General features: G+C 41.9%; 1 protein-coding gene across 2 annotated transcripts in view; it reads left to right on the forward strand.

Annotated features, from left to right (window-relative positions):
* The first annotated feature begins 808 nt into the window (after positions 1-808).
* The window catches only part of baiap2l1b (BAR/IMD domain containing adaptor protein 2 like 1b), a 42,813-nt gene continuing 20,229 nt past the window's right edge, over positions 809-23,392 (forward strand). The window contains exons 1-4 of one of the 2 annotated variants that reach the window (XM_036552934.1): positions 809-938; positions 1,020-1,133; positions 9,510-9,585; positions 10,384-10,470. In XM_036552934.1, the coding sequence (XP_036408827.1) occupies positions 1,083-1,133; positions 9,510-9,585; positions 10,384-10,470 (214 nt within the window). In that variant the 5' untranslated portion in view covers positions 809-938; positions 1,020-1,082. Of the gene's footprint in view, positions 1,134-9,509; positions 9,586-10,383; positions 10,471-23,392 lie in introns of both variants that reach the window. The other variant, XM_036552933.1, reaches the window with a different exon arrangement.

Consider the following 23,392-nt stretch of genomic DNA (forward strand, 5'->3'; position numbering starts at 1 on the left):
TATGTATGTTAAATAGGTAATGTAAATTACGTTTCAGCCTTAAAACTTAGAGATGATATACAGAGCAATATATTATGAGGTTTAAAAACTTTCAAGCTCGAGATCTTAGCACTGTTATTTATTATAAAGTATTTGTGCTCTGGTCGTGAAGTATTGTGAAGTAACGTGAAGGATGCTTACTCACCACACGAGGGCGCTCTATGTCCTGAAATGCCAGCAATTGTTACAGGCGTGATGATGCTGCGGACTAATGCTTTTGTGTATGTTGCGAATTGCAAACAGCGAGCGTTGACATGCTATATCTATGGAAACAATACTTCTTTTAAAGCAGTCAATTTCTTGATGTAAATAAATGTGTGTATATTATTTCTATGAATAAAACAAACACAAACTTAATTTGTAGTAGCCGAATGTTTCCTGGGGGGGTGACTTAAATCATCGTTATGAGTGAGTTTTCAGACTTATCATTAGCCTATTTAAACTCTGTTTAGTAATTTAGCACTCCAAATGCTCTAGCCACACGGAACTGTGAGTAATGCTGAATGCGCGACTGCAAATGTGTTTCCAAGGTGCCTGCGACGAACAAAATAAGAAAGTAGCCTAAATAATTAAAATATAGGGATGATCACGAACGAGCGGTAGGTGTCACTTCAGCACCGGAGGCTCGGGACAGTTGAAAGTTGCTCGTGCCGCCTCCGGGGAGCGCCCGACCGCGGCATCCGACCAGAGACTCACCTTTCGCAGCAGCGAAACTGCACCGGGGCAAGCGTGACGTCGCCGATCCTACCTTTCCGCCCTGCCTCCGCACCGCCGCACACGCACAAGTTTGACAGCTCAGCTCTCGAGCCGCATTGGCCGTAGGCGTACGGCTGCGCTATTCCTTCAACCTCGCGTCTTGTAAAACTGTTTTCATAATTTTTTGGAATATCCTAACCGAGGTACACTTGCACTCTTGTATTATGTAGGAATTGATCCCGCTGTGAAGACTTGGATATACACTCAGACTCGTTTCGTTGCAGTTGTCTTGCAGTGAAATCCCTCGTTTGTGCCATTTGAAATTCGGCTCCACAACGGATATAAGTATGTCTAGGGACCCAGAAGAAGTTAGTAAGCTGACCGAAAGTACCTACAAGGTAAGCAAATAAAGTTACCATTGTCATTTGGGACGATGTCATTTTCATAGCGCAATACCATGGGGTTTATTATGCTAAGTTCTTGGATCGTCGAGTTTACTTAGGACGTCTGCATTGCCCGGATTTATGAAATTGCTCATTTTGTCGTCATTAATTCAACTGACACCGTGATCAGTGCGTTAGGCATTCCGAAAGGGATATGCCTTTCGCGAAACAGTGGGTTTCATCGGTGGTTTAATAACATTAACGTGAAATCCTGACGCTTGCGACAAGGTGTTTATGAACGTGCACACGCCATGAGTACTACTGGCTTGCCCTAATCCGGTGAGAGCGCATCTATTTCTAAAGAGTGCCTACACTCTTTTACTTTCAGCTTTGCCGATGGTTACAGGTGTCTAGTTCTAGTCAAACCAGGTTGATGTGCATGGAATACCCGGTCCTAACAAGCGGGACTGGAAATACACGAGCTGTCATGCCAAATTAGTCTTGCTATTTCAAGTGCACACGCTCACAAAAGCCACGCGCGCACCAAGGAATTGAAACTGTGAAATAAATTAGCGCGCTTGAACTCCCACTAGTGATTCGCATTTTACACGGCGTACTCAATAGTGTTACACCCTCATATCCTACCACAGATACACATTACCTATTAAACCATCACCCTAGATATGGATGTCTGCCAAATTATTATTATGATTATGATTATTATTGTTGTTTTTGGAGTTGTTATTATTGTCATTTTTATTATCACCACCAGTGCCACGCGCAGCAATAGTAGCATTCATACATGCATATGTATGGTTCCAATGACATATTAGGTATTTCATACACTTTATGTTGTGAATGGGCAGACGATGGGCCAGGGAGGACCAACCTGCGGCACAGAATCACCTGACAGACGACACTGAGAACAAAGACCGTTTATTTGTTAAGATATATAACTCTTGTGGTATTTGCTTCTGCTCTCTCTCTCTCTCTCTCTCTCTCTCTCTCTCTCTGTGTGTGTGTGTGTGTGTCATGGGTTGCATTTTAAATCACCTCTGTCATCCCAGAAAGACACAAAACAGGTAAACTGAAAAGAATCAAAACTGGTAGATGATGTGTATGTTGTGCATGTATTTAAGTGAAAAGGAAGGATTCCATATTTCCCACTGAAACTTTAAAACTGAAACAAATTAATTGCTCACATTAAATGAACTGAACATAACAAGCAAATGACAGAGGACGACCTTCTGTTCCTTTTCAGGACATGAATTTCAGCCAGCGCTGTTTATTCTGTTGTAAAGGTGGAGGGAAATAGCCTTAAGTAGGCGTTCATATGTGTACTATATACACACATACACATACGTGCACACGCATGCGTGCACACACACACACACCATTTCTCCTATATCTGTTTTCCCTGGTAATTGGATGTCATACTGATTACTAAACGGCAGTCATTTCATGAAGGGCAGAAAAGTTATTTGATTGAGGTCACTTCCTGTTGAATTCCAGATGTTCAACTTTTTGTGTTTTGTTTTTGTTTGTTTTTGGAAATGTCTCACAATTATTAGAATCAGAATCCTGTGCTGCATTTGCGTCACATTTTCTGTACTGCATTTTATGTGCAATTCACAGTTATATATAATGTCCCACGCGGCCATGCTGTTGCTGGAATGGGTATGTTCCATCTTCTGAAGAGACACATCTGCATTGGTTAGCACACCCCTTATCTCCACCTTCACCTGAGGATTGACAGGGCAGGAGGGTGTGACTTAGGAAATGAAAAGGGGGTCACTGGGCATTTGTGTCAATTACATGTTAACAAGTACTAGTGTTCCCATGGAATATGGAAACTTTAGTTCCCAGTGGAAGTGGTGTGGCTGCAGGCTAGAGGTGTAGTTCATGCCTGGAGCTCTTGCTGTGCACCTCAGTCCACAGGATACTATCTATGTAGGTTAATTAAATGATTAGAATAACATCGATCTATGTGAACAACGATGTCATTTACAAACTGCAAGCACAATAGCCTGTGGCTTTAGGAGACTATGATGAGGGATCCAACTCACCCTCCAGACATTGCTGCCTCCTGGAGCATTTAGCCTGAGTGTGTTTTTCCCTGGCAGTCTGAATAGGAATTAAATCGAGGTCCATCGTTTTCATTTTATTTTTATGCAGCGATTCAATTCACACCGCTCACATAAACATTCCAGCCATTTTCGTTCTGTATAAAGCCAAATGTTGTTTCATTCAGACAACTGTCTGGTTCTGATATGTAGTAGACATAGAAAGTAGACAATAGAAAAGAGAAAAGAGTTGGCAGCAAAACTATTTTGTGTCATTTATGTAAATCTGAAAAACCCCTTAAAGAGCTGTCTTTCAGTAGCCAGCACTCTGTGACTCACTAGTGGACTGTGTGCTGAGAGGAACGCCATTATCAGCACTGATGGGTGAACAGGTGTAAGAAAAGCCCACCAACCTGACCCATAAGTAACATCAAAGGTACTGTGTTCTTTAAACCTTCTCTAATAAATGTAACAACTCCCCTCCCCTCCATAAGACTGTAACAGGACCTGGCTTAGGTAATTTTGATTTACCATTTGCAGGCGAATACGTTTCTAGTACTGGGATGGTCATGTATTCACCAGGTGCTTTTTTGCACTGGTTTATCTCCTGTGAATGACCCTTCGTGTTGCTCTGGTTCTGTGAGGTTATGAGTAAGGCTTCAACCCCATCTAGGATTTGAACCAAAGGTCTAAGCACCAGTACCTCTTTATTGTCTTAAAAGAGCAAAAAACCCACGTCATGAGATCCTTCAGAAGAGCCAGAGAGAGTAGCATTGCTTCTGCCAATTGGTGATATTATGAGCTAATAAGGTGATAAAGGTACAGCTTAGACCATTATTTGTCACTTCCCCAGTCTCATACTGTATTCCACAATATACTAAAATGGACCATTGACTGAGTTTCATATCTGCAGAATATTTTCACATATATTTAAAATACAGGCTTTGGGGTTTTTCCATTCATTATCTATCCAGTGAGGATTTCTGCACCGTGCCCTGTGAGTGGTCCCTGCTTTGCCCCGTGTCAGCTGGCCGCTGTTCACCATCTCCCTCTGCAGGCTGTTGTGGTTACTGCAAATGATCGGACAGATGGACTCACGTTTTTTTTTTTTTGGGGGGGGGGGGGGGGGGGGGGGGGAGGGGGGCATATTGATCAGGTTATCATAACAGCAGGAATGGGTGAGTGAGTTGAGCTGCATTAACTTCACTGTGGGTGGAGCTACTGTATGCTGTCAATCACTTATTGTGATTGGTTCAAACCTGACAGCACAGGAGGACTCCGCCCACTTTCGCACTCATGAAGCCTCACTCGCCCCTGCCTGTCGCTACCTGGCAGGTCTTGACAGATGGGTCTTGGACCTCCCTCTCAGGTGGCCGAACGCCATCTCCGCAGCGCTCGGAATGCAAGTGAAAACCTCCCCCAGGGCTTTTGTCGTTTGTACGCCACGTGCAGTACAGACTCCTGCTTGCAGAGAGGTAGCACTGAAATGGCCATGGGACACAGCAGGGACATGCCAGACCACATTTCACTCTCAGAGGGAACTGAGGGATGTTTCACAATGAGGCAAACCCCAAGGAAAGTGCTTGCCTGCAGGATGCACTGAGCACTTACTGGTTTGGCTGTCACTTTGGTACTTTTGCTTTCTGTGCTTGGTACATCCAGTTGCCCCGCGTTGTAAGTCGCTTTGGATAAAAGCGTCTACAAAATAAATAAATGTAAATGTAAATGTCCCAATCAGTAATAAATGTCAAACCCTATAACCTCCCCCCAACTCCCATGAAAAGATGTACACATGTACACCTGGACACATGCACAGGGGGTTACAATCATTCACATTGTACCCCCGGGGAAACCAAATGTACCACCACAAGTATAGTCGGGGAAACCGCAAGTGAGAAGAGACTGTTTTTAGGAGATGGCTTTGCCTTACATCAATGTCTTTCAAATACTGGTGTTTTGGGGCTTGGATCTTGGCAAGTCTATAACCATTGAGGCAGCTTGGCCCTGATAAAGGATGTACTGTGGCACTGACTCATTTATGACGCTAAAGAGGATGGCAGTGGGTAGGTCCCTTGCCAAGCAACTGGAGGATTGTAGGTTCCTGTCCCTGCTGCCAGAGGGTGCCAGTGTGCCCTTGAACAAGGCACTTTACCCCAAAAACTGCTCCAGGGGTGTGGCACTATGACTGACCCCATGCCGTACTCCTACCTTCTCGGTTTTGGGGTAAAGGCAAAAAACAAGATCCAGTGATCCTGCATACACACTTTGCTTAGCATTTAATGTACCACTCTTAATTTCAGCACTTCTATTCAGACACACAGGATGTAACTGGCTCGCATGCTGGCGAATAACTTGCAAATAATGTTAGATTGGCTAACTGATGAGTACTACCAAAATTTTCATATTTCTCCAGATGCAAGCGAAGGCTTCACTCAGAGTGAATTAGAGTGCTTATTTCTAGCTGTATCTACAGTTTAAAATTCTTTTACTCTTTTATTTTGTCATGGAATCTGCAGCCCCCGCTACAGAAAGTGGTGTGGCCTCCTCAAGACAGAAGAACAGTATGATTAGTTTCCTCAGCTCAAGACCTTGGTCTTAAGCTCCGAGAGCAAATGGAATTAAAACAGTAATTGTTGGCTGTTTTTCCATGTGGTTTCCATTGGTTTTCATTGGATCCATGCAAGCATCCCAGTTGCAGTGTCTTATGGATCTGTATATAACAGTCTTTATCCATATTCCTGTAGAGAGGGTAATGAATGCAGTGCTGTACATTACAGTGTGCAGTCAGGAGGGCGAAATGGCTTAGGGCTGAGAAATGCACTTTACAGTCCCCGCTAACTTTTCTGTATCTTTGATTTTGTCTTAAGCTCATTTGTTGCATGTGATTTCACAGGGTAGATTTAAATTCATATACACCCAGGAAAAACAAACATAGCTCTGCTCTTTGGCATTCTGCCCTTGGTTGTTACAATACAAGTTTTGCATTCTGAACCACTCCCTCACTCCCCCACCCACCCTCGGAAATGCTGACCTCTGAGCTCTGATCAGTGCTTAGCAAGTGAAAGCCAGAGCATGCCTGCTGAGCCCTGATCAGAGACCAGCCTAGTGAGTGAGCCAAGGTTCTGGAATGGAGCCCTGGACACTGGAAAGAAATTCCCCTGAGTAAGCCGACTTGACAGTGTATGTCGTGGGGTTTGGGGAGTCGTGATCAAATTGGCTGTCAGATTTCAGACCATTACAGTACAATTCATTGCAACTTTGGGTCAGACTATCAGAGGATAGGGCTCAGCTGAATAGAGAGCAATAGCATTTGGTGCTTCTTCTCCACTTCGGAAAACTGTATAAGATGTTAGTTAAGTCTAGAAAAAAAGCCAGAATTGATTGACACACATCCAAAAAGTCTTATTGCTAAGCTTAGCCAAAGGCCAAGTCCATACTTTGTGTTGTTCCTTTAACATCAGGGCCTGGATGGATAATATCATGGCCTTTATTATTCCCAGATGTCTTCCCAAAAAAGGTGAATTAGATTGTTACAAACGTCACCATAGTTCCTCAAGGAGGTGGCACAGGAGGAGTGACCTATAAATGTGCTAATTGGACGTACGTTTCCAAAAAGGATCGAATTTTGTCATAGGCCTCAACTGCACACAGTATGCATTGTTTTCTAATTTACTAATTTAGCTGCCTGTGCATCCAAACCATGGAGAGATGTGCTAAATACTAAGGAGCAAACAAACAACAACATAGTAAATAGTAATCATAGTAAACAGCTGAAAACTGTGATAAAATGTTAGCTTAAACAGTAAATGTTTTTGTTTACATGTGGGGGGGTGGGGGTGGGGGGGGGGGGTAGACAAAACAATAGGAACGTCAAAGGAAAAATGACTCGTATTTTGAAGTCTACACGTTTCATATTAATGTAAATACTAATTAGCAATATGTGTCTGCTAAAAGACATTTTAAAAGCAACACTTTAATAAGTGAGCTTCTAAAGCAACAGGAGAGATCTTACACATTTGACATGTGAAAAAGGGCAAATAATTAGTGTCCAAATTGTGGGTGCGAAGGGAACAGTGTCAAAAATGAAGATGACATACACCGAATAAGGGAAAACTGAATCAGGAACAAGAAACAGTGGCCGCAAGTCAAAGTTCACAGTCAGGGATAGACATTTAACATGATAAACTAAAAACCACAACATATCAACCTCCAAAAGTTTCCACAGAACTGAATCTACACCTCCATGACCCAGTCTCCACAAAAACTGTGGTGCCTTTACAAACTGCTTGTAGCCAGGTTCAATGTACAGCAATGCATAACCTGGTGTAATTAGCACAAAACCTGGACTTCTGAGCAGTCAAAGTGGTACGGTCTGATGAGCGGTCTTTTACTAATTTTTGTACATCTGGGTGGGTTTATGTTTGGTGATGGCCAAAGGGAGCCTTCCACCCACATTTCCTGCTCACACCTCATATACATGGGGGTGGATCTGTTATGGTATTGTTAGCCATCTCACGAAAGTCATTGGGTCTGATTATTACTCCACACGGTAAAATTATGGTCAAGGAATACAAATGCATTTTAGGCAACTAGGTATACCGTTGCAAACATTGTTTCCTCAAAATGCTCCTGTATTTCACAACAATAACACCCCCATATGCACTGCTAAACAGATTCAAGAGTGGTTTCATGAACACCGGGATGAACTTAAACACCTTCCATGGCTTCCCCAATCACCAGATCTAAACATTATTGCATCTTTATGGAAAATCCGGGAATGTAGAGTGCAGAATAGACTTCCACCTCCTTCATCTCTCAAAAGAGACTTTCCATCTTGAATAATGGTCCAATATCCCACTAGAAACTGTTCAAAACCTGTATGACAGCATTCCAAGAAGGATTGAAGCTGTTCTGAAGGCAAAGGGCATCCTAACTCTTTATTAGTTAAAAATATTCATTTACTATTTGGTGTTTACATTATTTTGTCTACCCTGTATATTCAGTGATTATCCTTAAGAGCCACATGCATACATTGTACCAGCCTGTACATAGACCAAAATTATGTCAGTTTCTTAAAATATCCTTGGCCCTGTTCTTTGAGCTCTGAGATTCAGTGACCATTTGGTTTGCTCATCGCTATGCAGTTTCCTTACCTCTCCATCATCTTCTGGCAATAACTGACAGACTTCTTCACTTTAGGTATACAAAAATACAGCTGACCTTTCAACATAATTCCATTAAAGACAGTTCATTTCTTTAGAGTCCTTTTGGCTGCAGTTAGATGTTGTCTGTGAGGTCTGCGGTCTGTGACGATAGTCAATTTGTACACGTCAAAGCCTGAATGACTGTGTTGATGCGATAACCAAGTTCAGTCGACAGACCCTAGCAGTACAGATAGAAATTGGTATAAAGTAAATTTCCATACTGATGTTAGAAAGTATTTGTACATGAGTTATTCATACATAAAATTCCCTTCAGAGGCTTTTGGTTGTGTCACAGTTCCTTAGATCCTTTGAGACCAAACACAACAGTGACAGATTCACTCTAGATTCACTCTTAAGCCAAAAGTTTGTTCTCACCATCTCGTATTCTTATGACTGTCTTTCCCTCTCACTTCTACAAGCAATCCTAAAGTGTGTCATTGACTCCAGACATAAGGAAAGCAAATATGTCTATAAATGGATACTATTCCCTTGTGACCATCCATATGGAAATATTACCCTCATGCCACTGAAGAGCAGGAGTGGAGTGTGAGGCATGGTGTAGTGTTTGGGGGAGCTTGACTAAGAAGAAGGTTGAGGTTTCACAACCCAGACATTATATTGAAGCCTAAAGCAAGGTACTTCACCTGAATTGCTAAAGTACAACATACACGTACATACATAAATGGACGATATGTTAAAATGTAAGTATGTAAGATGTTCTGGGTGAGACCATCTGCCAAGCAAAGTGAAAATAATAATGATAATAATGACTGCGGCATCCATCAGAGCGATTACACATCCTCGTCCAGGACAGAGATAATATCTTACATGTAAACAGTGTATCCACTACAGCAAGCACTGAGCTTACTTCCTAATTATTTCAGAAGTGTTACTGCTATGCTCAGTAGAGTGTTTGCATTGTTTATGAGGGCCCTGTGAAGGAATCACGGCACACAGAGAAGCATACACATTGACAGTGTGTTTGTTATAATCTCACTGAGCCCTCAGCTGTCCCCTTTGTCTACAGAGTATTGGCAAATAGTGCCTGCTTGTTGGTTCTGAGAGGCCTATGTGATCATCCCAAACTGACATGTCTTCTCCACTTGTCTGCCCTGTCCTGGCAGAATGTCATGGAACAGTTCAACCCCGGGTTGCGGAACCTGGTCACCCTGGGAAAGAACTACGAGAAGGCAGTGGCTGGTGAGTGATCATTTCAGCTTTATCTTCAAAAATCACTGTTTATCTGCCTGCAGACACCCCTGACTCATGTGTGAACTGATTTAGCAGAACTGTTCAGGTACATGTTTAAAGGACATTCTTGCAATATTGTGTGTTGCACCTAGCATGTAATGGAGCATAGAACCAATTATATATACACATCTAAACATGAAATGGTTTATTTGTTATTAATGCTGCTAATGGCAAATAGACCATTGAAGAAGCTCTTTAAAATCTGGTAATCTCCTGGTTTAAATATTAAATTATTTCCTTAAATGACTACGATTACTAAAATGTTTCTTTCATTGAATGTAAAGGGTATAACTCAATGAATGATCTGAGATACTTAACACTAAATCTTTTCAATGCTGACAGTTGTTCACTGCACCAAACATATCTGCCAGAATGCTAGAGATTGGAACAGAAAATTGCTGAGTGAATATACAATATTAACTAGTCTTTCCAAAATCTCATCCCTGATCTTAACAAAAAGTAGTAATACTCTAAAGGTTTTGAAATTCTGATAGAATTATATATCATTGATCTAGCTCAATTTTACATTTCAGCACATCAGAATGCCAGCATGCCATGTGGTCTGAGATTACTGGAATTCATGGTTTCTGTCATTAATGCTAATGCTAATTATAGAAAACTAAACATAAAGCAAATACATTCTTTAAGCAAAACCACAGCATTTTCCCTCTACTTTAACTCTGGTGCACAAGTTTGAAAGAAAATCCACACCAAGTCAGTACTTTAATGTGATTTGTCCTCTTTCAGCGATGTGTCTCGCTGGGAAGGTGTACTTTGATGCCGTTTCGAAGATCGGGGAAAACGCCGCAGTGTCACCGGTCTCCCGAGAGCTGGGTGAGTCCCTCGGGTGACCTCTGACCTCTGACTTCACAATGAATCACAGCTGCAAAGAATGGATGTCCTTCCATCCTCTTCCTCCACCTCCACCTCCCACAGCACTGTCTTTAGAGAGCTGTATCCAGAATGTGGAGATGAGGGGTGATTAAACGTGTCCCGCTGTGGCCTGAACGTGCCTGAAAATAATTTTAATTGAGGCGGAGGTTAGCATCAGACCCGCCTGGGATGAAGTGGATCGTTAAGATCCTTAAACTTGTTGGAGGTGCACGCTGAATGCTACTCCAGACCTCCGCGGTGGCAGGGGGCTGCACCTCTCACCTCTCCTTGAGAGCCTTAATGGTGCAGTGGAGTGACACCCCATCACCGTGATTCTAACAGCTCTGATGTTCATTCAGAGGGGTCGCGAGGGGATTCCACATGTTGAGATCATTAATTCCAGGAGGTAGACAGAAAAAAAGTTCCACTTTCCATGTTAATGGTCTTGTTCACAATGGCCTCATGTGATCTTGCCTGTTCCTATGGAAGTATTATAGCCATGCCTACTCTTTGCCTTGCCTCTACTCATTAGATTACAGCTCAGACTTTTATTACAACGTTTTTAAATACCTATTCCCTGATCATAAATGCCCATTGGCATCTACATGTGTAACAGCATGCTGTGGTCAAAGACACTGATGCCAATTTATTTTTCCCTGTGTCTTCAGAGAAAATGGGCTGTCAGGGAGATGATTGGTTGATATTGCCAAGGACTAATTCACAGCTCCACTGAATGGAGCCTTGGCTTTGTCCGCATCTGTGAGGACTGTGTAGCAACATTTTTGCACGTGTATTGTCAGTTACACCAGAGCACACAGAGCAGGCCGCTGCTGAAGCTAGGAGTGCTCTGATTTGCTGGCTCATTATTAACATTCTTGAAGGGGTGCAGTCTAAAACAGAATATCTGTAGCTAGCACAGGAATAGATACCATTCCGAAAACTCTTATCACCCATTGGTACCTGGTAAATGGAGGACAGAAGGAATGCAGGAGCTGAATATCTATTCTCTTTAGAATATATCTAAAAGGACTAACTGATGGTAGTCTTGGGGCCCTCTAACAAATAGTCTTGAAAAGCTTTCCCACTAAGTAGAGTTGGGCATGGGCTGGCTTGCTAGGTTCTGGTCCACGGTGGTTTTTTTACAATATTTCTCTATTGAGCCGAACAAGAAATAGTCATGTCAGTTTGGCTTCATGACATGTCAGTCTGGTGTTGCCCTGACAACAGGTAAGCCAAGAGCTAGTCTAGTGAACTGTGTGGTAAAGTCAGGTCGGTCAGCTCTAAAGCTATCACGATGACAAGGCTGCAGGAGGTTTTCTTGTCTGTGTTCCATGAGGTGCAGTAATCGAGTTAGCTGGCAAAGGACTGTGTACGCCTCCACATGGCCCTGTACTGCCCTGTAATGTGTCTGTCAAGTGTTATATCTGTCCTCTTTAGCGATACAGGTGTGCAACTCCTGCCCTTATCCTTGGATATGCTGGCAATACATTTATTACCTATAAAAGGGGTTAGCTGTTCACTTAAAACGGTATCTCCTTATTGAGAATGTGAACAAAATATGGTTTTTCAAAGGCAGTGAGTTGGTGGGTATTTTCCTCACACTTTTCAAATTCTTGTGACATACTAGAGTAAAATGGAATACCAACAAAGCCTAATCAACGAAGCCAAGCTGCATTCCAGCATGGCTTAGCTCAGCATGGTCTCTTCAGCACAAAATGGGTGTAAAAGTATCCCCAGTCATTTCCCCAGGATGATTGCTGCAGCCAGTATGGTCTAAAATCCTGACTTCCTCCTGACCACAGAGAGGATACAGTTCATGACTGGGCACATTTTCTATTATTTTCTATTATATTATATTTTTCTATTGTATTTTTTCTCCCTGATATTGTGGCTGGAGAACATGCTGTTTCTGCGAATGCTTTAAACACTTAAGCCCAAGAGACATTAGATAAGGAAGGTTCAATGATCACATTGCTGTAAACATGGCATACTTATATATTCCTTACAAAAACAGAGATAACATAACTAGAAAGAATTTGGACTTTACCTGGCTGTTTATGATATGCACCTGAGATTAGGACATATCATTATGAAATATTGACATTCTATCAGCGATAAAACACTTGCTACCTATGAGTACAATCATGATCTTTCATTTTTTTAACCTTTTTCACCCAGCCTTTTGTGACTCTCAATTGCGCTCTTTCAGGCTTGTCTTACCAAAACAACCTCTGCACTAATGATAGTGTAAGCAAGGCGAATACAGTCCCCCCAATACCCCTGCATTCCAGCATGAATATTTTTCACACTACAGTTCCCACAGTGCACTACAGTGGATTGGGTGCTAATTGAAGGATAGGAGCTACTCCGCTGCCATCATTCAAGCAACTTGCAGGTGCCCAGTGAGTGGCGGGGTGCCCAAGAGCTGTGTGGCATAAAGAGGGGACCCTGTCCGACCTGCTCACTGCTATCCCCAGTGGAGCAAAGCCAAATTGTTGTACCACAGTTGGCTCTCGGTCACCATCAGCGCATGGCACAGCCCAGCCTGTACTCTAGCAGAGTGGCTTGATGACTGAGCCATTTGGAGCTCCATGTATTCACAATCAGTATCTGAATATGGTTGTATCCAAAACCTCTCCAATATTTTTCATTGTACAAAATTGTTCAATGATCCAAACAACATTCATTTAACAGTAGCTTTTTGGACACCATGCACAATAAATTGGGTTAACAGCTAAATATTATACAGGCTCCCAAGTGGCCCAGCCAGCTAAGATTAAGCCCTACAGCTCAGACACAGGTTTGAGTCTGAGCTGTGTTATTCACTTACATCCATAGGAATCTTTCTTTCATGTTGCTTTATTCTCTCGTCTGTTGAGGATGCGATCTGGCTCTGAGAGCCTGACCTTACTCTGTCCTGAGTTGCTGGGCTAACACTTGGCTGTGTTCCAGATCAGGATAATCCTCCCAGAGTATGGAGAACATATCATTACGAACACAGAGACATCGAGTGTTTAGTGGGAGCGTTGCCATGGTGATGCCACTGCTCACAGTTGGTCAGCCAACGTTGTTTGGTCACTGCATGCAACAGATTCGATTGCAGTGATGCTGCAGGGAAGTAACGGGGTCTTGCGAGTTTGCAGCTGAGATCTTTACGAGCAGTCTAATGCTTTGTAATTGAGCTTGTTGAATAAATACTGAGAATGTAAATGCAGGTGTTTAAATATAGCGGCCTTTTCAATAAATCCTTAATATCGAGCTCAATGACCTTCTACTGTGTCCCGTGTCAGGTGTCTTGGTCATTCCACAGCCATGATCAAACACTTGCAGATAATACCGGAGTGACCTTCTAGCTAAACAGTGATGGGCACATACATGGGCAATGATTCATTATGGGGCACAATGCCTATTAATTGCCATTCAGAACAGGATTTTAGTTTCAGCGATTCAGTTTCACACAGATAATTAAGCTTATTGCATAAAAGTCAAAGCATAAAGTCCTGCTGTAATTTATGAAGCAGTAGATGGAAACTGTGTTTGTACTTTTGGAAATAATTAATGAAGTATAGTGTAAGTTATAATTGTTCAAATTGTATTCATCAGCCTGGTTTAAGTAAATGTTCATTGACGAAGGGCAAATCTAACCAGTTAAACTATATTTGTCCATATAAGAGTAAAGCACTCTACATACATTTCAATTTCAGCCTCATACATAGATATTGTGTATATAGTGAATATATACAGTATTTAAGATTTACAGTATACAGGCTATTGAAGATGATTGTAGATACATATCATACCAGCTAAAATCGACGAATCAAGAATGAATCAAGGCTGAGTGGATAGTTTTAAATCAGATAGCAAACTCTAATTTTTATCACACATAATTGCTGCTCAAATGAAAATCTGCCCTTTATTGGTTCGCTGCCTTCAGCTCTGTTCAGCAGAGCAGCACACTAATGATGACCTGCTCTTCTTTGCAGTGGCATTGAGAAAAGCAAGCGCTGTTGGGAATGGTCTCCCTATCAGCTTGAGATAAGGAGCTTTTGAGTGCTGTGTCCAGCTGAGGGGCTGATAACCTTTAAATAATGCTCGGGGGGTGCACCTCCATTCCCTCACTGCAGATGGGGTCACTAGATTGCCATTCAATGAAAGCTCATTTACGGCAGAGGTTTCGGAGCAGGTGCTGCACAGATTCACTGATCTTTATACCATGAGGATGGGCTGGTGATAGATAGCAAATTCACATATCCATATAGTGTAAACATTGGTACTACTGCACAGTATCCTCTCTTGACCCAGCAGCTGGTCACTGCTGACACCCCAATGAGTCTAAAAGTCCGCCCATGTCTCAGAAAGCGTAACTCGGTGGGCACAGGTCTTTTTCACCACTGATGCTACAAGAACACTAACATTTTAAATAGATTTAATTTACTTGCGCTGCAATTTTAGCAAATATTTTCTTGATTCAGAAACACCCCAAACCAGGCTTAATCACAGAGGTGACATTTTTCATATGTCATCCATTTATACAGCTGCATATTTCCCTTAGCAATTCAGATTAAAGTATGTTGCCCTCATGGGATTCAGACATGTAGCCCTGTAATTTCAAGCCTTGCAGGTGAGTGGAGTGGATGGATTGAATATAGACCTCAGTCTCTACAAGGTCTAAATATTTGTGTTAAACATAAGACTATTGCAATTGCAGTGAATGTTTCTGTTTTCTGTTCATCCTGAAGTTTCTTTCAGAAAGAAATAACAGTTAATTCAAAAGAGTGATCTCACCTACCATATGGAAACACCAACACAGGAAAAGACAATAGATTGTGTGGACACGGAGGGCAGCGTTTCATAAAAAATGCAAGTTACAGGTATTAGCTACTGTGTACCAAATATGTTAACTGTCTTATAGTCTACACCTGTACTGAGAAACTTTAAGACACTGAGGCCATCATGCAATAAAACAGTCAGGCTATAATAGTGCTTTTCTCTGGAGTTTAACAGGTTTCCTAGAGTACCTACACCGTGTCAGAACTGTGCAGTTTGGCGGGGGATAGTTTCCGCTTTCGGCAGACGTGTGAGGTGTGCACGCCGCTCCGGGCTCACAAGGCTGTAAGTGCAGGGACAGCAGCAGCGTGCGACAGCACGGCAGTGTCATTACCGCCCCTGTCATTCCAATCCCACAGCCTCTTCAGGGGGTAATTCAATCCGCTTCCTCTGTATTGTTAAACCCCACCAAACAGCTCCAGCGGAAACATGAGATGTGAACCAAAGGCTTTTTTTTTTTTTTTTTATAATCCTGCCCTTCTACCTTTTCTTTAGACTATTTTTGGATCTCATGTGTCAAGCAGGTGATATGTCCTGTTTGGTTTGCGCAAAAGCTAAGCAGTAATTACGATAAACTGGAGTGCACGGAAGTCAATGGACACACAGGAAGAATGTCACTTCCTTCAGATTTGCTTTTTGGCCAACTAGGGTGAGTGAAGGATGTAGGCCTGCAAATATATGTGTGCGCATAAATATGTAGGCTTTCCCTCATGAAAAGCCATGCATTATAAAATATGAAATCATTCATCTAGTGAGTAATATGATGATATAATTTTTTAAATCATAACTGCAGTATTTTTCTTGGAGTATGTTGGGATAGTGTTACTCATAATTTCAGTTTATGACTATATTGTAGAATATAAGGCAAATGATATTCATTGTAAAATGCATTCTACAATACAGTATTTGAATATAACTATGAAAGTGGATATAAATGCATAAATTACATACATTTCTGGCAATATACACCAATATGTTGTGATACAATCAAAAATATCAAAATATGTGTTATATAGAGATACATATATCTCTTCCATATTCTCATTGTCAGTTTAGATGCAGACTGAATTAGAACAGCCCTTTCATATGGTGTTCCTCTGATGTCACTGCTGTCTTTCACGCACTCACTGAAGTCATTCAGTCATTATTATTTGAAGCAGGTGGCTTCACAGGTTTGAACTGGCCTTTTGCTGTGACCTTTCACCTGGGCTATCTGCGTGGCAGGTGCTGGGGTTTTGAGTCACAGCATTGTGATGTCACTCTTGAGATAAAACCACCATAATGAATCCATGGCAACCGAACAAAACAAACCTTTCCTACCGCAGCAGTGGAATGAATGGGTCCAGTGCTCAGTACAGTGGCTGAAAAGTGTAAACACAATTTTACAACAAAACAACATAAGGTCTCTAGCTGTTTTCTGTTTTTAATAATAATAACCCTACAAACAACAATTTCTAAATAATTATTTTTTAAAACAAAAAAAAAACTCTCTTAAAAACTGTCTAAATGTAGCATTATGACAAGTGTCCTGAATATAACAGGTGGAAAGAAATTACGTGTAATTGTATCTGTTGGGGAGAGTAAGAGGTTGGGGCTGTAAGGAAGTAACTGAATGTAAGGGGAGAAAGAATGAAGGAATCTCCAGATCTGCCCTGTCAATGGATGAAACACCAGCAGCTCTCAGGAGGACCCAGTGTCCCTGAATCAAAGAGCAGGCCGGCTCAATGACTTCTCTAATCGCTCCCAGCAGCCAACTGTTCCATCCCTGTCTGAAACATGCAAGCCTGGAATTAAATACTGTGTGGTCATCTAGCTGTGCCCTGCACTAGGTAATATATACAGCCTCCGGGCACCCTTTATGTAATCCAAACCTGTGCACAATGCATCAGGTTGCACCTCCTGATCCCAAGGGTTGAAGCTAAAGATTGAAACTAAGGGTAGCTGGCAAATTCCACAGCTTTTGAAGCTGAACAGCCTTGGAAACGGTGTCTGGCTGAAAATTTTCCCCCCGCTGAATGCAGCAGGTCTTAGACATACCTCTGTTAAGCTCAGAGGTAGGATTTAATCAGGTCAACCCACATTAATGTTATTAACCTTGATAATATGCTTACACAGGCAAAGGTAGATCCCCTTCGTCTAGATCTACGCCAGCAATTCCCAAAATTGCTGTCCCCACAAACAAATCTAATTTAGAGGACTGTGAGACTTTCCTCACATAAGATGGTACATCCTCTTCAGAAATAATTACACTAACAGTAATACTCTAATCAACGGTGCAGTAGTTATGCTCTCGTGTTCATTACTCTCATTTTAATGCACAGGGCCAGTGACTTGGACAGGACCAATCAGTTACTGGCATTTGTCCAAGGATAACAGACAAATTTCAGCAGCCCCATCCCCACTTAATAACAGCTTCAGTAATAACACTTTTATCAAAAGCATGCTTAAATAATAATCAATAATATGGAGTGTCGACCTTGAAAACAAGAGCAAAAAGAAGACTTGGCAACGTCGCCATTTGACTGCTTCCCTGTTGCACAGAATCAATTTTGCCATTGCAGTAATTATCACCACGTTTCTTTCGGCTCGTGGTTGGATAGTACGGCTTGTTACTGGTGGAGGTATCAGGTGCTATCAAGAACCGATCCGTAAGAACCTATCAACTCACTCCATAGAGAAAGCCTGTAATCTTCCCAAATTGGTGAGTCACTGATGACTTGTGATGACTAGCGCCACCTATTCTGGGGTTTCTGAAGTCTTGCTCTCCCATCACTGGTTATTGACTGTCATGGCGTTTCAGCAGTTGGACCACAAAGCCACTGCCTATTCATGCCAGCTAACACTCTCCACAATACTGAAAATTAATACTTCCATATTTGTTCTGCCAGTTCCCTCAAAGTACTACATACATAGTGGAACAGCAACTGCGATATCACATCATGTTTGCTTAACTGACACTCTTATCTAGAGCAACTTACATAGCTTACAATATTTAGGTGTTATCCATTTATACAGCTAACCACTTGGATTGTGTTAGTACTAGCACAAACATTCCATAAGCCACCGAAAAGCCACTGAGTATTAAATAGAGGATAAATTTATCAAGATCAATTTATTTCAATACCATTTGCCAAAAGGCTTGTTTTGTCGCCTATTGAAAAGGAAAGAATGTCAAGCGTTTGTTATTCCAGTTGTATCTGACAGTATCTGCAGGTTACACTTCTTTTAGTTGAGAACGTTGATAAGCATTTATTGCAAAGACAGCATGGACCATGGACCCTATACCCTTGGCCATAAACAAGCCAGTCTAAGCAAATCATTTTGGAATTTTGAATATCTCGCTGCCATCCCAGAGTTTGGCTCATCACATTGCGCTGTAAAGATTTCAAAGATGTCACCTTGAGAGAAACTGCCCCCGTCACCTCAGTCAACGCCTCATTAGCTCTATTTTATAATCATGGTAGTTGCTTAGAAACATTATGTCAGGGCCAATGATATGTTGTCCAAACAAAGCAGGATGAACCACAGGCAAGGTGCAAATGTTGTGGTCAGAGAGAGAGGTTTCTGCACCTACAGTGAGTCTCAGCAGAGCATTGATAAAGGGCATAATGTGTATAATCCTTGTACCACACAATTCAGTCGTTTATCCTATGGCTTAGTCATATGCAGTTGTGTTAACACTATGTAGTGAAAGTGTACATGCACCAGCATAATTACTAGATAAAACATGCTATCCAGAAATAGTGTATAATGCATGCAATGCAGTCAGTGTGCTGTATCTTTTGTTTTGTTTTTTTTTAAAGGAAATTCACATCCTCTTCACACATTTATTTGCACTCTGGTCTTTTTTTTTCAAAATAATCCCCTGTCTGAAATGAATGTTTTTCAAGTACAGAATAGCTTTCTAAGTTTCAGACTTTCTCAGGGTTTTGTGATGGAATTTGTATGTGAGAAAGTGCTGCATTAACCGAACAGAGTATGTAGTTTTGTCCTGGTTGGGCAGAGTCTGCACCCCATTTCAAAGAGGTTGCATCAGCGGGGTTCACTTGATCCATTGAGCATTTCATTCAGCTAACGCGGCCAAAGTGCAAACACTTGAGATGACAAACGCATATTGTATTAGGTACGGATTTCGCTTTATTATGACATTAACGTTAAGACAAAGAATATATTAAAGTGCACAACTGTATGTTTCGATAAAAGGATGAACAGGGATTCTAGGAAAATATTTTTGTAGAGAGTTCCACCATTTTACATATGTTAGGTCTGTAGCTGGTACAGCGTACAGACAATAGAGGCTTGTCATGCCTGTTGTGTTTAGACAACACATCTGCAGCATTTATAAATCACTCCATGGCAGCTCCGCCCACACGGGTCACATGGTCTTTGTCAGGGGAATATGAGGAGAGGAGGAAGCTGTTTTGTTGCATACACCGTAATATTTTGATCAGCCTTTTTTGCAGCCCGCAACAGGACATGTAAAACACCACTACCTGTGTTTCTGAGAGACTTGCCTTACATTCCAAGTCCAATAGGGTCACCCACGCCAGCTTCAAAGCTTCACCTTCAAAGAGTTGATAAACTAGTCACAGTGTCACTGGAGGGTAGTGACTGGATGGTGGAACTGTATGCATATAAAAAATGTTTGTATTAGCTTCTCTTCTTTCTATTAGGTACACAAAAACTCTCAGTCTGAACAGTGCACTTGAACCATATTAAGTGTAAGCAGGCATGGCAGATAGAATGGGCTAAGTTTAATATGTACTCCATATTGTGACATGGTTTCACCCACTGCCAAACTGAATAGCAGAAATGTTAAAAAACAACACAGCACAGTGGGGTTTCCTAGCTTGTGGTTGGTTTGTGTAAACTTTGTGAGCCACACCGCTTGTCACTGACTGAAAACCTGCAGCTCAGATTCAGGTTTAACCAGGGCATTCTGAAGACCTGCAGAAGCTAATCAAAGCTGAGTGATTACTTCCAGGGAGCATTATTTCAAAGCATCTATGCTGCTTATGTGTAGTTTGTTTATTTGTATCAGTTATAATAACATCAGTAAAGAATGAATACTGGAATGGTGACCTCAGCCCACACCCACTGGCATCAAAAATAAGGGAGGCAAAACCCACTCAAAAATCAATGACAGTATCAAAATTTACATTGAGACATTTGAGCTACAGCCAGGGTGTGGCTTGGTGGCTGAGCCTGGACCTGAGCCCGTAAATTCTGAGATTCAAATCTCAAATGGATCACTGCCACATTACTCAAATGAGGCACTCCAGCTGAACACCTTCATAAACATCCTTCTGTGTGCATGGATAGTCTACAGTCCTCACCAGAGGAGGACATCTGCTAAGCAAACTGGACATTTTGTTCAGGCTTGGCCAGTCAGCTTTCAGATTATGTAGGAAGATCCCAAAAACGTGTGGTTGATGCGTGATTTGTCATCCACCCCCTCTACCCTCCACCAGCTGCAGGAAGTGTTTCTCTATCCCATTCCGTTTGCTGTTGTCATAGGAGCCATTGTCCTGGTAATATGGAAGCACTGGATGCCTTCCACCATTTGTGGAGCTTTTGTCTCCAGCACAGATCAGCTGTTAACACCCCTAACCTTGGAATGAAATACCATCGATTTCTACCTGGTGCTCACAGAGTCCTTTGTATTGAGAGGTTGAATGTTCTCCCTGTTGTCTGCAGAGTTTGCATGGTTCTCCTATAAGTGCTCAGATGATGGCAGGGAAATGGGGAAGGGCGGATGGACCTGGACTGGACTAGAAGGCTGCAGGTTAAGATGCTAGCGGTTGTTGCTGCACGCAGTTGGACTTAACCTGGATTGACACAGTAAATGACACTTTGATAATTTTGACAATTTGTCCCTGGCAAGGGGTGCTGCTGTACAAGCATGTTTCATAATAACAGCTTTTAGGGAAAATGACTGTCAGGACATCAATCATAGTGCAACATGTTTTACAAAAAATCTTGAAACATGACAGGAAAGGCTCTAAAAGTTTGTCAACTGATGTATTTTTAGCAAATGCACACCGAACAACTTGCTGTGTTGACTTGTTGTTGCTGTTCGGGAGGAAATTTAATAACATGATTACAGTCCACTTTTCATTAGGAGAAGAGAGGCTTTGCGTCAGCTCAAGCTATCAAGGGAAATGGAAGTCATTTAAAGAGGCTAATCGTGCACCTTTTTATCATCTCAAAATAGTGCCCTCATCAAAACTCTCAAGTTAAAGCACATCACTGACAGGGCGCAGAAGGCCGTGAAGCACCCTTTTGGAGAGTATTAAGGGATAAAATTTTAAAATAACACCTGAAGGCAGAGGAATACATTTTTAATGAATGTCAGAATCTGCTGTATACAGCATGCAATGACTGAAATTACACACATGCACACACATGCAGAGTTTTGCCATCATAGGAAGTCTCTGACCTTAACCGTGTTAATGGGTGCTGCCAATGAATTTCCTCCACTTTTTACCCTTTCTATCATTCAGGTTCCTCTATACCATTTCAGAAGCTTCCATTGAACTTCCAAAAAGTTGGAGCAAAATTTGTTTTTGTGTGAAAGTTTCCTCTAATAAAATTCATTATTTGTGAACAATATGACTTTGCTCTATGCAATGCTAGAAAGAAAAAAGTGTAATATTTTTTGGTAGAAAAATGACATTTAAAGTATTAAAGTGGCAATAATCACTATTTTGTGATATGCACCATGTATTTCGACATAGTAATTTAACTATTTCCGATTTCATTTTTACCAGTGTACCTGTGTCATTTTACCAGTGTTTGATTTGTACCAGTTTTTCTCTGTTCTCTTAGAGTCAAAGACTATCATGCAGCTTTGTTAAACTGCACTATTTATAACCCTATATAAATGTGTTCACTTGAATATCACAAGATTGTTCATTTCCCCCCCTAACCACCCCCACACACACACTTTATCACACCTAATAAACGTGTGCACTTTTGCATACCACAGTGTTGCTCATCCCACACCTTTTACTGTAATCTCAACGGCTTTTTCGAGCACCCGGTTATTTCCTTGGTTCTGCTGTCAGAGATCCAGTAAATGAGAGCAGTGAAGAGTCTGAAGGGGGAAAGGGCAGTGACAAACCTGTATCACTAGGTAAACCCTCCCCTTAAGAGCTCGTGGGAATGTCTGAGTGACAAACGGAGTGCTGGAATCGCCTCAAATGTCACCACTCTGCTCCAGTCCACTATAGCTCTGTGGAAGTATGTCTCATTTCTACTCATGTGTCCTCGTGTGCTTGAAGGTGGCCATGTTTATGAGGCCATTTCCACTAAAAGCCAGCTTTAGGCAAGGCAGTGTTACTGGCAGATCTCTCCAAGTACGGTTGGCTACATACTACTCCATGTGGCCAAGGCATGGCTGCACCACGTTTCGCAGAAGTAGATGTGTTTATGGGACAGAGGGAGGAGGAAGTAGCCTGGCACTTCTCAGAGTAAACCTGTAATTAGCAATTATTTCAGAAGGAAATGTAGAGCGTGTCCAGGCAGATGGAGGCATTGTTTGTGGCGTGGGAGGAGGGAGAACTTTCGTTTTCGTTTCACTCACACTTGGTCTACAAATGAATGAAAATGGTGATGAGAGAAAACTAACAGTTGTGAAACTTCATTGACCAAGCAGAAGGACGTTATCCACTCATGTTAGGGAGGTGGGATGGAAGAGGACTTGACCTCAGGTCCTTCCAGAGTCCGATATGGATTTTTAATAAAAGCACATCCTGAGATGGACCAATGTCTGCTGGAGTCATGGAGCTACAGTTTAACGTGGTGAATTAAAACAAGTTTGTTTTCCCTAACACCAGAAATTCTGGAGTTCCATTATTCCAGCTTGGCAATAATGGGTCACCTTGCCTTGGCAGTCTGCAAGTAAGAGAGAAGAATTGTGGGTAAAGGCCAATAATACCCTGGCATCCTGCTGGGGGGTGTTATTTGTATATTTGCCACTTTGTATCAAGGAAATGGAGAGCCCATCTATTAGAGACATACAATGCTCTATGTTCATTTTTGGTAGCATTCTAAT

The sequence above is a fragment of the Megalops cyprinoides genome, chromosome 19 (assembly GCF_013368585.1).
Source record: "Megalops cyprinoides isolate fMegCyp1 chromosome 19, fMegCyp1.pri, whole genome shotgun sequence".
NCBI lineage: Eukaryota > Metazoa > Chordata > Actinopteri > Elopiformes > Megalopidae > Megalops > Megalops cyprinoides.